Source organism: Channa argus, chromosome 17 (assembly GCF_033026475.1).
Source record: "Channa argus isolate prfri chromosome 17, Channa argus male v1.0, whole genome shotgun sequence".
NCBI classification, from domain to species: Eukaryota; Metazoa; Chordata; class Actinopteri; order Anabantiformes; family Channidae; genus Channa; species Channa argus.
The window spans coordinates 4692272-4707852 of record NC_090213.1 but is presented as its reverse complement, the minus strand read 5'-3'; the positions used below and the strand labels follow the sequence as shown (position 1 = coordinate 4707852).

Genomic DNA, 15581 nt, shown 5'->3' with positions numbered 1-15581 from the left:
TTGATTCACTGGTTTTATGTGAAAACTGAAATTTGGAAATTATGAAACGGAAAAGTCATGTTCACCAAAATGTTTGCAAATGCATTTGGTATGGTACAATATTACAACTTTAGTCATTTATTAATTAAAACAAAAACAACAATCTGACACTGGAAATAAATATTATGGGTATGATGCTCACTTCAGGAATTCACAATCTTTACAGCCATGTGAAGATTTGGAAACTCACCCCACCATGTGTGGTCCCACCCAGCCATCAAGGTCTACCTTGGTGCGCTTGGCGACCTCTGAAGTGACAAGCCGTAAGCCAATCTTTTTGAATAGCCATGTGAAGACTAAAAGTATGTGGACATTAGGTGATGTGGCGTCAGAGACAACAGCTGGCCAAGAGACCAGTTTATAATTGGCAGCTGGGTTTCATCCTATTGGATATCTAGTGAGGCTCATTGGCTCAAAATGTTAAAATTATATTAATGGAAAACGCAAGCCTATAAATCAAAACTGACATGTCAGGGGGGATAAGGGTCTCTAATTTGCTTTCTGTTTCAATCACAAGCTGATAACACAGCGCAGTTTGTCTACTTTCAACATGATGCTGTTCCACAATTGTTGACTTTCCACAGGAACATCTTATATCCTGTTCTGCTTTTATACAGTCTCTTGTTCGGCCATGAGGTGAGTGTGCATCTGCTACGTGACTCAGCACGCGGACTGTTCACCACCTCTTTCTGCTCACCATAGTGAAACAACAAATGAGTAACTGGCAAAGCAGCCAAGGGTAAAAATGACAGTGTATGCACTGTTGATGCACCCTCTTTCTTTTCAGGTGAAACAAATAAACAGCATAAAAATGGAGATAACTCTAGACTTAGTATGAATTCAACTATGAGTATCTATTTGAGGTCATTAATTAAAAAACGTAGTTGAATTGATTTGTTTAATGAATATTTAAAATTTTAAAATTTAAAAAATTCTAAATACTGCATGCTGGAATTACCCTAAAAGGAAACTGGAACTAAAGATTTTGTTTCTGTTTTTAGTCTGGAAGAAGAGCAAGTACGTAAGTAGAAGACTGCTGCAAACAAAGCTGAAAACCAAAGGTCAAAGGGTGTTAAATTTGTTTGCATGTCTGCAGGATGGTTTGTGCTCGCAGTTAGTGTGGGTGGAACTTTCCACTCCTTTTTGTCCTCATGCTCTGATGGGCAGGAACGACCTTGTTTCGTTTATGATCACCTGAGGGCCAAGTATTATTTGATGGTACTCAACAGAGTACCACCAGAGTTGTGTCAATATAAAAAGGACACAGTTGAGGAGATTTATTGTTGACTCTACTGAATTCTTTATTGTAATATGGTCTGCATCAGCTGTCTGCGGTGACTTCAGCCCTGCTACAGGTATGTTGGTTTTGGACCAGGCTGTCTAATTCTATATTTGCATTATAGCAGAGTGCTATTGGCTCTTTCTGCGTTGCACAGTTACAGCATTCCTCCTCTTTGAGCTCTTTGTTTGAGTATTTGCATGAACTTGTATCTGTGTGTGTGCCTATGTTATTATAGGGTGTGGATCGGTGTTGATAATGTGACTAATCAAGCAGCTATAAAAAAAAAATGTTATGGAGAAATCTTTACACCGCTATATTCACCTGTTTTCCTTTTTGGTGTTGTAGATTTCTCTTGAGTACTGTAGATGATTTACTTATCAGTGCCTTCTAAACCTTTTTGAGCTGGATTTTGTGCTGTGCTTGGAGAATACATGGCTTCAGGTGGATCACTGGAGGACGAGGGGGCCATTCCATTAGACATTGACAACGTGCACATGCTCCTCCAAGGTCAGTCTATTCCTGTACTTTGTTGTGTAGATGTTGTGACACAATGCAGTGGTGGCCAACTGCAGTCTAGCATCAAAAACCTTTTGATTCTATTTTCCTATTTTTGTATCACTCTCAAATGTGCATGGAGTCAGTGCATTTAAGTGATACTTATAATAAAAATAGTCAGCAAACCATCAAGTCCTGAAATCTTAATCCTGCTTGGTTGGTGCTCGGCAATTAGTTCAATCTTGTTGGGGCTGCACACCATGCTGATGCATTGTTGTCAGTTTTATTTTTGTTTGCTGTATGTGGGGGAATAAGTCTCACATGTGCCATCATCACACATGGAAGATATGAGTTATAACAAATAAAGTTTTTTATTAGAATTTTGTAGCGTAATGCAAACACCAAAGGTTAATACATAGACATAAAACATATTAGTCATATTCTTTACACACACTTGAATAATATCTACTGCTAGTATACAGCTCCAGGTTAGTTCTCCTTTTAAACTTCAGGAAGCCTCTGTTGTTTTTGAAGAGTCAGTGAAGAACTGACAAAAACAATTTTAATGTTGTAATATTAACTCCATAGTGGAAGAGCTCCTTCTGTCATTTGGAAGTGGTTCAGCAATAAAGCAGATGTGAATCAAACATCCATGATCTGTTAGCTGTGCCAGAAACCTGAACGAGCAACGGGTGGAAACACGTTGAATTTGTTCCCATCAGTAGAAGAAGGAGATGATGGCAGATGTTAGAGGAGCAACTGTAACTCCTCAAGTTCCGAAGGGTTTTGCAACTAGTAAATTTGATAAACTGTGTGTGTAATGCCATCATTTATCAAGTGTAAAAATTATTTTCTGCTCAAACTGCATAAACAATCTGTTACAATTACACTACATATGTGTAACAATGGGAGTAATTATTAAATTATACCTCAAATGTCACCATATTTTATTATTGGATACATATTTTTTTATGAAGACATGCTTGCTATATCAATTTTTTTGATCATGAATATGTCAGCCGTTAAGGGTTGCACCTCTGTGCACTTTTAGCCCATCAGTGTTAGGCATACTTGAAGATTTTTTGAAAAGAATTACACAGACTCAGGGAATAGCAGATATAAGGGGTTAAATGCACCAAAACAAACAAGTGTCTGAGAGTAACAATAACTTACAGTTATTGAACCACTCAAAAACAAATTTCCCAACATTAAATCATTGTCATGTTATGTTTGTTTGATTGTTTGCTTCTGCAAAAGCTCCCTTGTAATGTGACCTTGTAAGAAAACACGCTTGACTGCCAGTCATTACCAATGTGGTGGCGCCTCTTTCTGCTCTTTGTGCTGAACTGAGCCTGTCAGGTGATGTAGGTGCAGTCAAAGGATTGGAAAAATGGGTTCCCTGCCTTGGCAAGCACTTGAACAAACTGAATTGCAACAGTATGAGACAGCTTGTTTAGTCTGCGGGATAGAAACGCTGAGGTGTTATTGTAAGCTTAATACAAAAAGTAGTAGTTACAGCATTATGAAAAGTGACTCTGGTACAATCATATAATCATCCATCATCAACCAACTTTTACGATGGATAAAGTCATTAAAATTCTGTGCACAGTTGTAATAAAGGTAAGGAATTTTTTTGTCAAATATGAATTATTTGCTTAGATGAAAATAATGAAAATATAAAACTATCAGTGTGTCAGTGACTCTAGCAACCTATATCAAAAATTCATATTTAGGTATTATATTTTAGCAGCAGAAGTTTGGCCCTGGTCTACCTTTATATGAGTGTACTGTATGTGTACAAATCTCTCTGTGTGTGCGTGCGTATGACTGGGAGGTTATTATGGCTTTGAGGGTGTGCATGTCTATGCGTGAAGGTCTGTATCTATGTCTGTCTTGGAAGTCATCCCGTGTTGTGGGCAGATCCCAGCCTGCAGCCTTACTTTAGCTTCAAGAGGAAACCTTTCACTCTGAGGTCATCCATTTGGGAGAGTAGAGATATATATTTCATTATTAAAGTGGACTGTCTTCTAAGTCGTCATACATGGCTTTATTGATTATTGGTAATAAAGATGGAGGTTCAAAAGGACCTACAGCCATTTAATGTTGGTGAGTAGCTCTTGACGTTTAGATCAGATCAGAGTTCCCACAGTTCGGAAATATCTTGGTTTTTATTGAATGTATAGCATCTTGCACATTTCAGAGAATAGACAAATTATCATCTGGAATTGAAAACAAACCATTCATGGAATCAGAAATACAAACAGAGTTAAATGCTTTGTCAGGTTTTTATTTTAGATTTAATAAATCAATATGCTTAACTGCATTTTCATTCCCTTTTCAACAAAAAGCAAACACATTTCTCTGAGACTCTATTTACATTTGGTTTTAAATTGCCTTTAGGTGATCCAAACACAAGCAGACACCCAAGATACATCCCAGTTTACACCGGTCTATATAGTATACATGCATTCCCAAGGTGTTGTGCCCATGTGTGAGCTGTTTATTTCCTTTGTATTCTGCATGGGTGTGATCTTAGTAAAACAACCACCATTTTCCAGTAATGTGTCAATGTGATGCATTACAGTTTAGACTACAAACGCTATAAGGCCCTGTTCATTCCCATCTACATCAGCAAGCAGTTTTAGTGATTTGATCACAATCCTTTTTGGTGGTTGTTCATACTTTAATTTGCTGTTAACTTGTAATGTGATCACACAAGACACATGTTAAAACCAACTGTAAATGGCTGAAGTGACATCAGAAAGGATTTTGGTAAAATTTGTTTCTCTTTAGTGTTTATTGATGATTCCCTGATACTAGATACCCGGGGTTGTGCATTAACTGGCTTCAGGGACCATACAGAGCATTGCTCAGTTGCGTTTCAGAAGCACTAAATGTCAAGCAGTCTATAATAATTGCATAAACACGTGCATGCGTATAAATTACATTTTCTCTTTGTTTCCCTAACAGTGGAGCATGAACAGATTCAGAAAAGGACTTTCACCAACTGGATAAATGCTCAACTTGCTAAGGTATGATGGGCTGCACAGTGGCTTTTCTGTTTGTAACCTGCTAGCCCATCTCTGTGTAAAGTAGTGTATACAATACTGTGATAATGTTAATGGTAAAACTAAATTCCTTCTAATACTTTACTGACTTTAAACATTTTATGTTTATCAAAATAATACTCATAGTATTGTGTGAAAGACATGTGATTCAAATAAATGAACCCATAATGCTATTTCAAAGATAGGCTTGAAACTACAGAGAAGTATGGAGTGTATTGGAGTGTAATGTTGTGTATACTGGATACAGGAAATGTTCAGTATTTATGCCATGCTAATGTGTGCCACTGCATCACATGCAGCGAATGGCATAGATTATATCATACATTATAAGAAGAGTTTGTGCCCTAAAATATTAAGTATAAACAAGTCTAAGATGGTGTGTCCTCTAAACAGATTAGTTTGAGAGATGTTTATATGAAGAAAAAACAAACCAAAAGTATTGGTTTAATTTTACATTTACATTTACATTTACATTTAGTCATTTAGCAGACGCTTTTATCCAAAGCGACTTACAAGTGAGGTACAAGGCAAGCAAAAACTAAGTCAAGGAGAAAACATCAAAGCATCAAAGGAATTTTGTACTACTTAGTGTAACTACTTATCAATTAAAGAATTTGTGTTAAAATTAAATATGTTTTGGGGGGGGGGCTACACAGAAACTGCTGCCGTCACCCTGTGCTTTGGCTGTAAATGATACGCAGCAAGATGAGTTACTGACTCACTGGTCAAACAGCATGATGCAGTGAAGTATCCCGCACCATGTATCATTGGAAACAGACCCTAATCTACTTGTGACGCTCGTCTGGAGTATAAATAGTGCTTCAGTGGAGTGCAGTATGTAATCTGAACCCAGCCACTTCTTCATAGCCTCATGGCCATATGACTGCAATCTAACACTAAAATCACTTGTTTATAACTTTCAATTTGTTACACCAGCTGCTGACGATCCCTCACAGAAAACAGTGTTCTCTGTTGTGACTTGGCCTAAAGCTTTAAATTCAGCAGCAAGCAATCTTTGTCTGTTTTGCAAAAAAATCAACTAGACTTTTGGTTTAAGTTGCTACAATATGTGGATTATTTAAAAATCTAACCTTCTGTTACTCTTGACATTTCCTGGGAGTTTCGTTAGGTTTAAAGCAGGACAAACATTACAGAAATACTCTCTCCGTCAGCTTTTTACTTGACCTGAGGTAGACCCAAACAACTTCTGCCTTTGCATGTAATGATGCAGCACATTTCTAACCGAACCAGTCCTTTTCAAAAAGCTGTCAAATTTGTTATCTATTTGATATTTTTTTAAATGCCTGTATAAACTCTTCTGTGCGCTGTTTTGAGGTTTTGATGCCAATGAATGGAAACAATGAAAACATTCATTGTGCGAATAACTTAATCTGCTGCAGTTTATAAGAGAGTCAACAAATTGTACCAACAGTACATAGAATACTATGCATTGAGTCAAACCCAGCAATGTAAATGTGCCTGTAGTATTCATGTATGCAGTTCATTTACTGCAAGATGAGCATAAACAATAATTCATTGTTGATTTTGCATTGTTACAGAGATGCCCTCCCTCATATGTGTCAGACCTGTTTTCTGACCTTAGAGATGGGTCACAGCTGCTTGACCTGTTGGAGGTAATGAGTGGCCAACCAATGGTGAGTTACAATAGATTAAATATTCCTCCAAGATACTATAATTAATTCACTTTGGAAAAATATTATTTAAGTAAGAAGCCGAAACATACAAAGTATGATAATTGTCATCATAATAAAGGTGATGTGATTTGTCTCTAAAGAAAAGACAAAGGGGCCACGGGCTTTTCCAGCAGAGAACCAACATTGAGACAGCACTCAATTTCCTTAAGAAGAAATCTGTAAGATTCCGCACAAAGACATAAAGTAGCATGTCAAGCTGTACTGTATATTAATATTAATATATGGTTGTTGGTTGGTGTAGATCAAATTGGTAAACATAAACATCCCAGATATCATAGACGGACGGCCCTCCATCATTCTAGGCCTCGTGTGGTCCATCATACTCCACTGTCATGTGAGTGTCAACAGCAAATGTCAAAAATGTAATTCACCACATACAAACCTAATAATACTAGTGTGACTGTGAAAAAACAAGTAAGTAGAAAAACAGAAGAAACTACAGCATATTGTTTTAGAAATGCTTGAAGATTCGTGAATTTCAAATTTCACAATTAAAAGATAATGGTAGATATGGTACAGTACACTGTTTCATTTTCTTTTTCTTAGATTGAGGAGTTGGCCTGCAATCTCTCCTTCAGTTCTTGTCATTCCTCCATTGAGTCTTTGGCCAGCCTGGACTCCTGGTCTGGTAGCCCAGTCCCTGTAAGTCCAGTCCATCCAGTTCGGACATCTCCCCTCCACAGACACTTCAGTATATCTGCCAAGAAGGCCCTGCTCTTGTGGGTCACGGACCAATGCCAAAGGTGCTGTTTGACAGTTATTTTTAATCTAGTTAAATTTAATAAAACCCAGTGTAAGTTTTCTTCTTTATTCCAAAGGTTTTTTCCTATTTTGTAGTCTATTTGCCTTTTTCTATCCAGGGTTGGTAGCTCTTTCAGTGTTAAGGACTTTAAGTCGAGCTGGAGAAGTGGAGAGGCCTTCCTGGTCATCTTATGTTCTCTGAGACCACAGCTGGTTGATCTCTCATTAGTTCAGACCAGAAGCAACCAGGAGAACCTGGAATTAGCTTTTGACTTGGCCGAAAGGGAGCTCCACATCCCGCGGCTGTTGGAGGTTGAGGGTGAGATTGCACGGTATTTGTTTATCATTTGTTAGGTGTCTGGCTAAACTACTAAGTTGAAAAACAGCCTAATAATAACAGACTTTCATAAAATTAAAAGCAAGGTGCACATCGGACGACAACTCGTTAGCTTTGTATTTGGCATTTATTGTCATTTAAAAGTGCTGGGGAAAACGCTATTTTTTTTTTTAGGTCTTTTTTGGTATTAATCTTCACAGTCCCTACGATGCAAAAGAAGGCTAAAGCTTTTCTTGTATTTTTTTCACTTCAGATGTTGATGTTGAAGACCCTGATGAGAAGTCGATTATGACATACGTGGCCCAGTTTCTACAGTACTCCAATGACATGCCAGCACCTGATGACCACCTGCAGGTTAGCAATCAAACCCATGTTTGTATTCATAGTACAATTATCCTACTTAAAGTACAGAAGTAGAAGTACGTGTGTTAACTTAATTTTACTGTACTCATGTCCTTTTTTTACTCCATTTTTACCTATTTATATATTGACTTAGGCTTAAGAGGCTAATTATACCAGTGTACATTTAAACATGTTAATCAGTCTTACTGGCTCTTTAGACGGAGATTAGCTCAATATACTTTTTATTTTTTCCTTAAATATGTTTTTACTTTACTACTGTACATCTACAGTATGTTTGCCCTCTAGATAAACCTGCAAGTAGAAGAAAAATTGTGGCAATTGAGAGTTGGTTAGGAGGATCAAGAGGACTAAGGCAGAGCAGAGGACAAACTGGTGGAAGTTGAAAAATGAAAAATGTTATCTAGCTTTCGTGTAGATGGGCTCTGAGTGGTCAGGAGGTTGTTCGGATGACTGGACAGCTAAAGATCATGTGACCAGGGAGACAGGAAGTGTCTACAGGAAAGAAGAAAGACCAAAGAGGAGATTTATGGATGTAGTTAGAGATACATGAAGTTAGTTGGAGTTAGACAAGAGGATGCAGAGGACAGGGTTAGATGGAGGCAGATGATTCGCTGTGGCGACCCCTGAAAGGGAACAGCCAAAAGTAAAAGAAGAAGAGGGTTTACTTTCTTCTTTGACTGCTGCCTTTCTTCTCTGTGTTATCTTGAACCCACAATCTCCTTCATGAAATTAGTGGTGTTAGCTATCATTCTCGATCTCTTCCTTCATCTTTTTCTTGCTCTTTTTCTGGTGATTGTGGTGGTGGCGGACTAGCTGTTTAGTCAGTTCGCCCGTTTCTCACCTGAGAATTTACCTAATCTGCCTACCAACTTTACTCCAGCAGTTGCTGTCTCACCATTAAACCAGGTAGCTATACACCAAACCAAAGCCCTTCAGTTACTATTTGTCAATTTTTATACATCTTTCACGTCACAATCAGTAGTTTGCATCATTGGTGCACATTTTTATTGTTATTGAGAATTATGGGTATATCAAAGCTGAATACAAAAGGTTGACAGTTAGTTTGTACTCGTATAGCTCATAAGTAGTGCATTTGTCCTGTGATGCGCTTTCTTTCGCCGTGGTTAACACTCCTGTGTTTTAAATAAAATGTAGTTACAGTAATTACATATTTGATTTTGAAAATGTAGGTCTCTCCAAGTGAGCGTGCACAAGAGATGACCTGCTGGTTGCAGGAGGCCTATCAGGAACTGTCAGAAGCATGGACGGCTGCTAAGAAATCAAACTACGCAGAGAAATATCAGGTAAGGCAAAGCAGAAAAAGTAATGGAAGACAAGACTTTATGTGTTATTTTTGTTTTTAAATGTCACAGTTAGAGCTGTGTGTTGTACATCAGGTGTTTCAGGGCCTTGCTAGCTCCTTCAGTGAGCGAAAAAGGCCAGTGATGACCCACCTTGCCACTATGAGACGCTGCCCTGAACTGAGTCAAGAGCAGCATGCTCTCAGGACAGCGTGGGATCATCTAGAAGAGAAGGTAAGGAAATCCCTAAAGCAGTAGGCTCACTATAAACTTTCAGAAAAACCTTACTATTCACCCTGCTTCCTCATTGTATCCTGTGCTGTGAATATAATTTATCATTAGGGAATAAGGTATTGGTGGTTTTAGTCTGAAACACACTTGCACCTTTTAGACAGCATTACAGCAACAGTTTATACCAGGTTTTGTATGTTTCTCCAGCTGCAGAGATGTAAAACAGACCTGGACTTGAGTCTTCCTCCACCTCTGGACACAGTCATTCTATGGCTGCAGCATGCAGAGGCAGTGTTAACAGAGGAGGGAGGAAGAGTGAAAGACCATGCAGATGTTGTTAAAGAGGCTAGAGCCCTTCAAGACACCCTAAAGGTTAGGGTAATTCTACTTGTTCTAAATATGGACTATATTATAGAACATGAATGGGGCAGGCAATCAATTACACAAGATAAAACACATCAGAACTAAGTAAACATAATATTAATTTTAAAAAATGTTAAGAAGTTTTTGAAAAATGTCGCTGAATATGGAAGTCTCAGTTTGAATAAACCATACTGTCATTATCCAGTTCATGTCATTTTTATCTCGTTATTTCTTTGTTTTTTGATTTTTTTCAGACTATAATTAAGGAGATGAGCCAGTATGACAAAATCCTTGATGCATACAACAACGTGGATGATTCAGGGAATGTAGTAGTGTCCCCTGAAAAGTTAGATGAGATAAAAAAACGGTATGTGACTTCACTCTTCAAAACCATACATGGAACGGTGACTAATTTTAAAGAAGTTGGCACTATCTACCTTTTTAAGGAGCCTTACTAGAGAATATGTTTATACTTTTTTTTAAAACAGTTTAACCTATATTCGGGTCACAGCAAGGTATCAAGGGATCATGTTTGAATACCGGGAATCCCGACATGCAGTATTGGACCTCCTGGGCCGCATCAGTTCTGATGTCCAGACCTGGAAAAGTCCCTACAGTTCAAAAGAGGCTGTACATGTGCTTCTGCAGGACTGGCATGTGGGTGAATGGTATCTTTAGCTGGATATAGTTATTTCAATAAAATACTGAGATACTAAATGAAGAAGCCATCCTAAATGAACTAATGTTCCGTGGCTTTAGCAAATAATTAGTTTAATTTGGTCAAGTCTGAATTTGTTAGGCCAACTTCTTTATGCCATAAATTATGCCTCAGGAAAACTGGCAAAATTGACTTGTGTTTGTGTGCTGTCTAGGAGAAACTGAAGCACCAAGGTTTGCTTTTGATTCTAATGGATGCTCTCCAAAACCTTAAGGAGAAGGCAAATGTTTGCATCAGCGAGGCAGCACTAGGTATGAGCTAAATGCATATCTCACTAGTACTATGAGCACCAAGGTTCAAAATGTCATGAACTATATAGATGATGATTATTTTTGAAGAGTTTTCAAAAGGCAAGACTTGATATCCACCCACTCTTTATTTCCTAGTTGGAGATTCCCAGCTTGTTACTCATCAGGTGAAGGAAGCAGAAAGTGAAGCTGAGCTTGTCATACAGACTGCGATGGCTGTGAGAGGGACGATGGAGAGAACGGTGTCTGCCTGGGACACTTACAACGTGTGCCTAACTTCTTTACAGACATGGCTCGAACAAACTGCACAGACACTAATCCAGACCCCTGCTATGGCGACACAGGTTATTTTTATGATGTTATGATGTGTTTGCAATTAAGGTGTTTAGTGATGATGACAAATATTTTGTTGGGTGTCTTTGTTTCTGCAGGATATTAGTGAGTGGGCATCATGTCAGGCTAAGCTAAATGAGATGGGCAACTTTCTTATTGAAGTGACAGAAACTTCAACCAGCCGCTATCTGGCCAAGCAGCTCAGCAAGGTCAACATGCAGTGGGCAGAATGTATGAAGAAAGAAAAATTTGTAAGTATGCCCATCCTCATTGTTATTCCCGTCTTATCTCAAACTTGTTATCAAGACTATATGAATAAACAGTTTGGTAAATGTTTACAATTTACAGAATGACTTTTAACACCAACACCTGTTTGAATAGTGTTAAAACTTTTAAGCTTTTCTCCTTTTTTATTTTTGTTGTGATGTACAGGGCAATGTAAGACATATGGAACAGTACATACATAAATAAAGATTGCCATTCACAAAGCATGTCTCTTTAGGAGGTATCATCCAAGCCCACTACCAATCCCCCATGTCTTGAAATGGTGCATTCGCTGATTCAGGAGGCCAGCTGGCTCCTGAGGCAGCCACTGGAGGTGGCCCCAGTCTCTCTGAAGTCTAACAGACAGAAACTACAGGTTGGTAGTGTTACATGTTATAAAATGAACGGACAAATATGAGCATAAGGTAGCCAAGGCCTTTGAATCTTTCTTGCTTGAGTTAGTCTCTTGCTTATTTCTACTTTCCTTCTTCTTCTTCTCCTTCTCAGCTGCTCAGTAAAAAGCTGGCCGAAGTTGACCTTTCATCTCTCAGGCCATCTCCAGACTTTCAAACAAACCATATAGAGAACCTCCAGCAAACTCTCCCACAGGTACTCCCCTGTAAAAAGAGAGGAAAGAAAAAAGGCTGAAAAGGCTGAAACACCTCCTTGTTTTTGACATTATCCAGTGCCCATGGTGACACTCCTGTAATACAGTATGACAAACTAAAGATACGGTTTGATCTGAATTGGCTGTGTATGTATGACAGATGCTGGCCGAAGCAGAGAGAACCTGTTGTGAGTTACAGAGAGCTGTATCTAAACTAGAGAGTTGTCTGGCTGAGTTGGACCACTGGAGCACAGATGCCCTGGATTATTATCAGGACCTAAAAGTGAAAGAGCATAGAGGACATGCTACGCTGGAACCTACAGTTAAAGTCAGCAAACAGAAACTTTGTGCACCTTTCTAAGTAGGCATTTGTGGTTGGTTTTTAGTTTGGATGCCCCTTGAATTGGGGTATAACAAAACAGCAAATTATATCTTTTTTTGTAAATTTAATTGTTAGTGACAATATTTATGATTCTCATTTTTTTAAATGCTTATTGTTGTAATTTTAAGCAAAATAAGTTGCAGTATACACAAAACGTGTGGTGTGCACAGACTTTTTGGGCCAGGAAAAATTCTGAAAAAAGAGAGCGGTTGAAACCTGTGCACACTGAAATGGCGTGCACTTTCACGCAATCTTTTTCAGGTTTTAATCTCTCGAGGGTTGCAACTTGAGAACCAGGCTATAACTGCAGGCCAGGATCTGCAGGACCTGGTGGCACAGGTACAGAAAACCTTCCCTCTGCAGAACCTCAGTCTCTCTGACATGCAGGAGAAGATCTTTGAAAGTGTCTCTTATTGCCAGGTTTGTGTAAATAATGTAGAGTAATGTTTTAAGTTCCTCGACAATTACTCATATTCATTGCATTTGTATATTTTTATGTTTTAGGAGATTCTTGGGATGCTTAGTCCTCTTGGGTTTGGGCAACATGTGAGCGAACTAGTCCACCAGACACAGACACAGCCAGAGAGGGGTTCATTTTTTGTGGCCAGATCCAATTATGTAGACCAGATTGAGAATACTGAGCTGCAAACCTGTGACCCAAGTCAAAGCTCACCCGAAATTCCAGTTCATACAATTCAGCAAAGGACAAGAGGTCCCAAGGCATGTCAGCACATGCACACACAGAATGAAACAAGCATGGTTATACCCCGTGTTAAAGTTCAAATGCTGCCTCAGCCTTCGAGAGAACCACCACCTCTTACTCATTCAGTATTGACCAGACCTCCAGTTGCACCATTGTCTCAAAAAAGTCCAGTTATGTTGAAAAATGTACCAAGTGCAGACGCAGAAGAAAACGAAGGATCATCCCCCTCACAAACTCGCATAGTAGAATCCAGAATAAGAAAACAACCAAACACGGAGAGTAATAAAATATCTCCACAGCCACAGATTTTGCTCCACAGTGAAGTCCATTTAAAAGCACAGTCAATGGTGAGGAGCAGGCTGGAGAATGCTGGGTTTCGTCTACAAGAATGCATCCAGCAATCCATCATGTTATTTGGTGGCAGAGAGATTTCAGAGTCACAAGCCAAGAAAAAGCAGGTACCATTTTAAACATTAAATGAAGGAGAATAAGAAGGCAATTAACGACTCTAACGGCCTTGTTCTTATTTATCAGAATTGTTAAATATACACTTTTGCACTTGATTTAAAGCGACTTTAAACCCAACTCTCTGTGTACTTGGTGCTTATTACACGTTTAAATCAGGACCTTTGAGAACCCAAAGTGAAGGTCAAATTCAAGACATATTCTTTAAAATTTTCTGTGTTTTTTTTTTTTTTTTTTTTTTTTGCTTTACACTGCTTCTGGTTTTGTTAGTGCATGCTGGTCCAGCTTTATATCTTTCTGCGCAGAAAGCTTTAAAGATTCTGCAGCCTGTCCTCATCGATGAGTTCCTGGATGCAGTGGAAGGTTTTGAAGCCTTCTGCTCTGGGCCTCAGCTCCAAGGCTTAACACACCTCTCTGATTCAGTCAAAAAGCAGTGGGAGGTATGTCAGGGACTCTATGCTGGGTCCATAAAAGACTGATGCAGCCACTAGCATAGGTTGAGTCAAAGAGGTTTTATTGAGTTTTGAAGTCAACATAGAGAAGATATAAGGAAAAATTTAATAAATTTAATTATGAATTATATATGATAGTGACTAATCCGTTAAATTTCTTTTAATCCTGGTTTTTGCATTGACCCAGATTAATCCAGTATTTCCCAGACCTTTAAATTAACCTGACATAACTAACATTTTTCTTTCAAACTTTCCTCACAAATTTTCCTGAAGTAAGTTTGTGCCTGTTCATCACACTTAGGATGTACGAAGAGAAATGGCTGCCTTTGTTCCCATCTTATGGTCTAAACTCAGAGAAGGACGTTCTCCTGTGCTATATGAAATGCATACTAACACTCTTCACAAAGCTACTGAGCAGACTGACTCTTTGCAGCATCAACAGGTACTTGCAGGCATGGGCATGGCATTATTATCTGACTGTGCAGTGTGGTAATGGTCAGAAGATCACATAACCAGAAAGAAAGATATTTGATTCAGTTTATCAGAGATTCACATTCCTCCTAGGCTGCCACTGAGGGAGCTGCATCTCTTGAGGAACATGGTGAATCATTTCAAAAGCTGAGCGGAACACTAACATCAAAGAAATCATCCTGGCTCTCAACAGACCAACTGAAGGAGTCGAATGAAGCACAGGAAGCACAACCCAGCGGAACAGTGCCCCAAGTCGATAGGTAAGATAATGCAGGAGAGGTATCATGAACGGCATCTCTGGGTATCATTAAAGAGTAACTATTAAAAACTCGAATGTCAAGAATCATTTAATTGAATAAGATTGTTTATTTGTTAGGAATCGGCACTCCAATCCTTTAAGTCTTTTAATCTTAACGAGATTGTTCTAACTGACCGACCATGACGTCCCCCTGCAATGAACATTTCTTAACTCAGCAGGGGACAAAAGCTTGGGGGAAATACCCCGCTGAGAGAGACCGGCGTGTCTGCTTCCACCCAGCGAGGCAACAATCACCTTCTGAAACAAAGCGTGGACCACTCACAAAAAGATCTCTCACCTGTGGCTGGCACAGTGCCTTGTCTACTGCAACAAAGCCAAAGTCATATACAGGTATGATTAGATCACCTCGGGCGCTTAAGATGTTTTCTGATTATTCTGAACTCTAGGTATTATCTACTCTTTAGAAACATGCCTTATTTACATTTTGCTGAGTCCAGAAATCTTGTGATTAGAGAAGGAGGAAATAGCTACTTTGTAGTGCAGGATAGAGGGGGTTTTAGTTTAAATCATTGGTAGGATAAAAAAAACACTTTTCTTTGCTGCAGGCAAACAAACAATGTATAAAGGAAGCATTTTGTTTTCTTTACATCAAAAAAAGAAGGTACAAGCCACAAACACTGAGTTTAGTTTTTAGACTCTAGTCCTCTGTTATATTTTAGGGATTCATTCTCCAGGCTCTAGGAA

The 15581-nt window shown here is 38.8% G+C and overlaps 1 protein-coding gene across 12 annotated transcripts in view; it reads left to right on the top strand.

The window, feature by feature from the left end:
* Positions 1–76: 76 nt before the first annotated feature.
* Positions 77–15581, top strand: part of LOC137102841 (nesprin-2) — a 78037-nt gene continuing 62532 nt past the window's right edge. For 6 of the 12 annotated variants that reach the window (XM_067482755.1, XM_067482753.1, XM_067482749.1 and 3 more), the window contains exons 1-25: positions 77–1828; positions 4787–4848; positions 6444–6539; positions 6680–6757; positions 6841–6933; positions 7146–7342; positions 7460–7659; positions 7931–8031; positions 9231–9344; positions 9438–9575; positions 9780–9944; positions 10190–10302; positions 10424–10592; positions 10808–10904; positions 11040–11245; positions 11333–11485; positions 11737–11874; positions 12006–12107; positions 12266–12433; positions 12749–12907; positions 12992–13648; positions 13961–14095; positions 14409–14549; positions 14672–14838; positions 15053–15227. In XM_067482755.1, coding sequence (XP_067338856.1) covers positions 1753–1828; positions 4787–4848; positions 6444–6539; positions 6680–6757; positions 6841–6933; positions 7146–7342; positions 7460–7659; positions 7931–8031; positions 9231–9344; positions 9438–9575; positions 9780–9944; positions 10190–10302; positions 10424–10592; positions 10808–10904; positions 11040–11245; positions 11333–11485; positions 11737–11874; positions 12006–12107; positions 12266–12433; positions 12749–12907; positions 12992–13648; positions 13961–14095; positions 14409–14549; positions 14672–14838; positions 15053–15227 — 3900 coding nt within the window. In that variant the 5' untranslated portion in view covers positions 77–1752. Of the gene's footprint in view, positions 1829–4786; positions 4849–6443; positions 6540–6679; positions 6758–6840; positions 6934–7145; positions 7343–7459; positions 7660–7930; positions 8032–9230; positions 9345–9437; positions 9576–9779; positions 9945–10189; positions 10303–10423; positions 10593–10807; positions 10905–11039; positions 11246–11332; positions 11486–11736; positions 11875–12005; positions 12108–12265; positions 12434–12748; positions 12908–12991; positions 13649–13960; positions 14096–14408; positions 14550–14671; positions 14839–15052; positions 15228–15581 lie in introns of those variants that run through there. The other 6 variants (XM_067482748.1, XM_067482747.1, XM_067482750.1 and 3 more) reach the window with 6 other exon arrangements.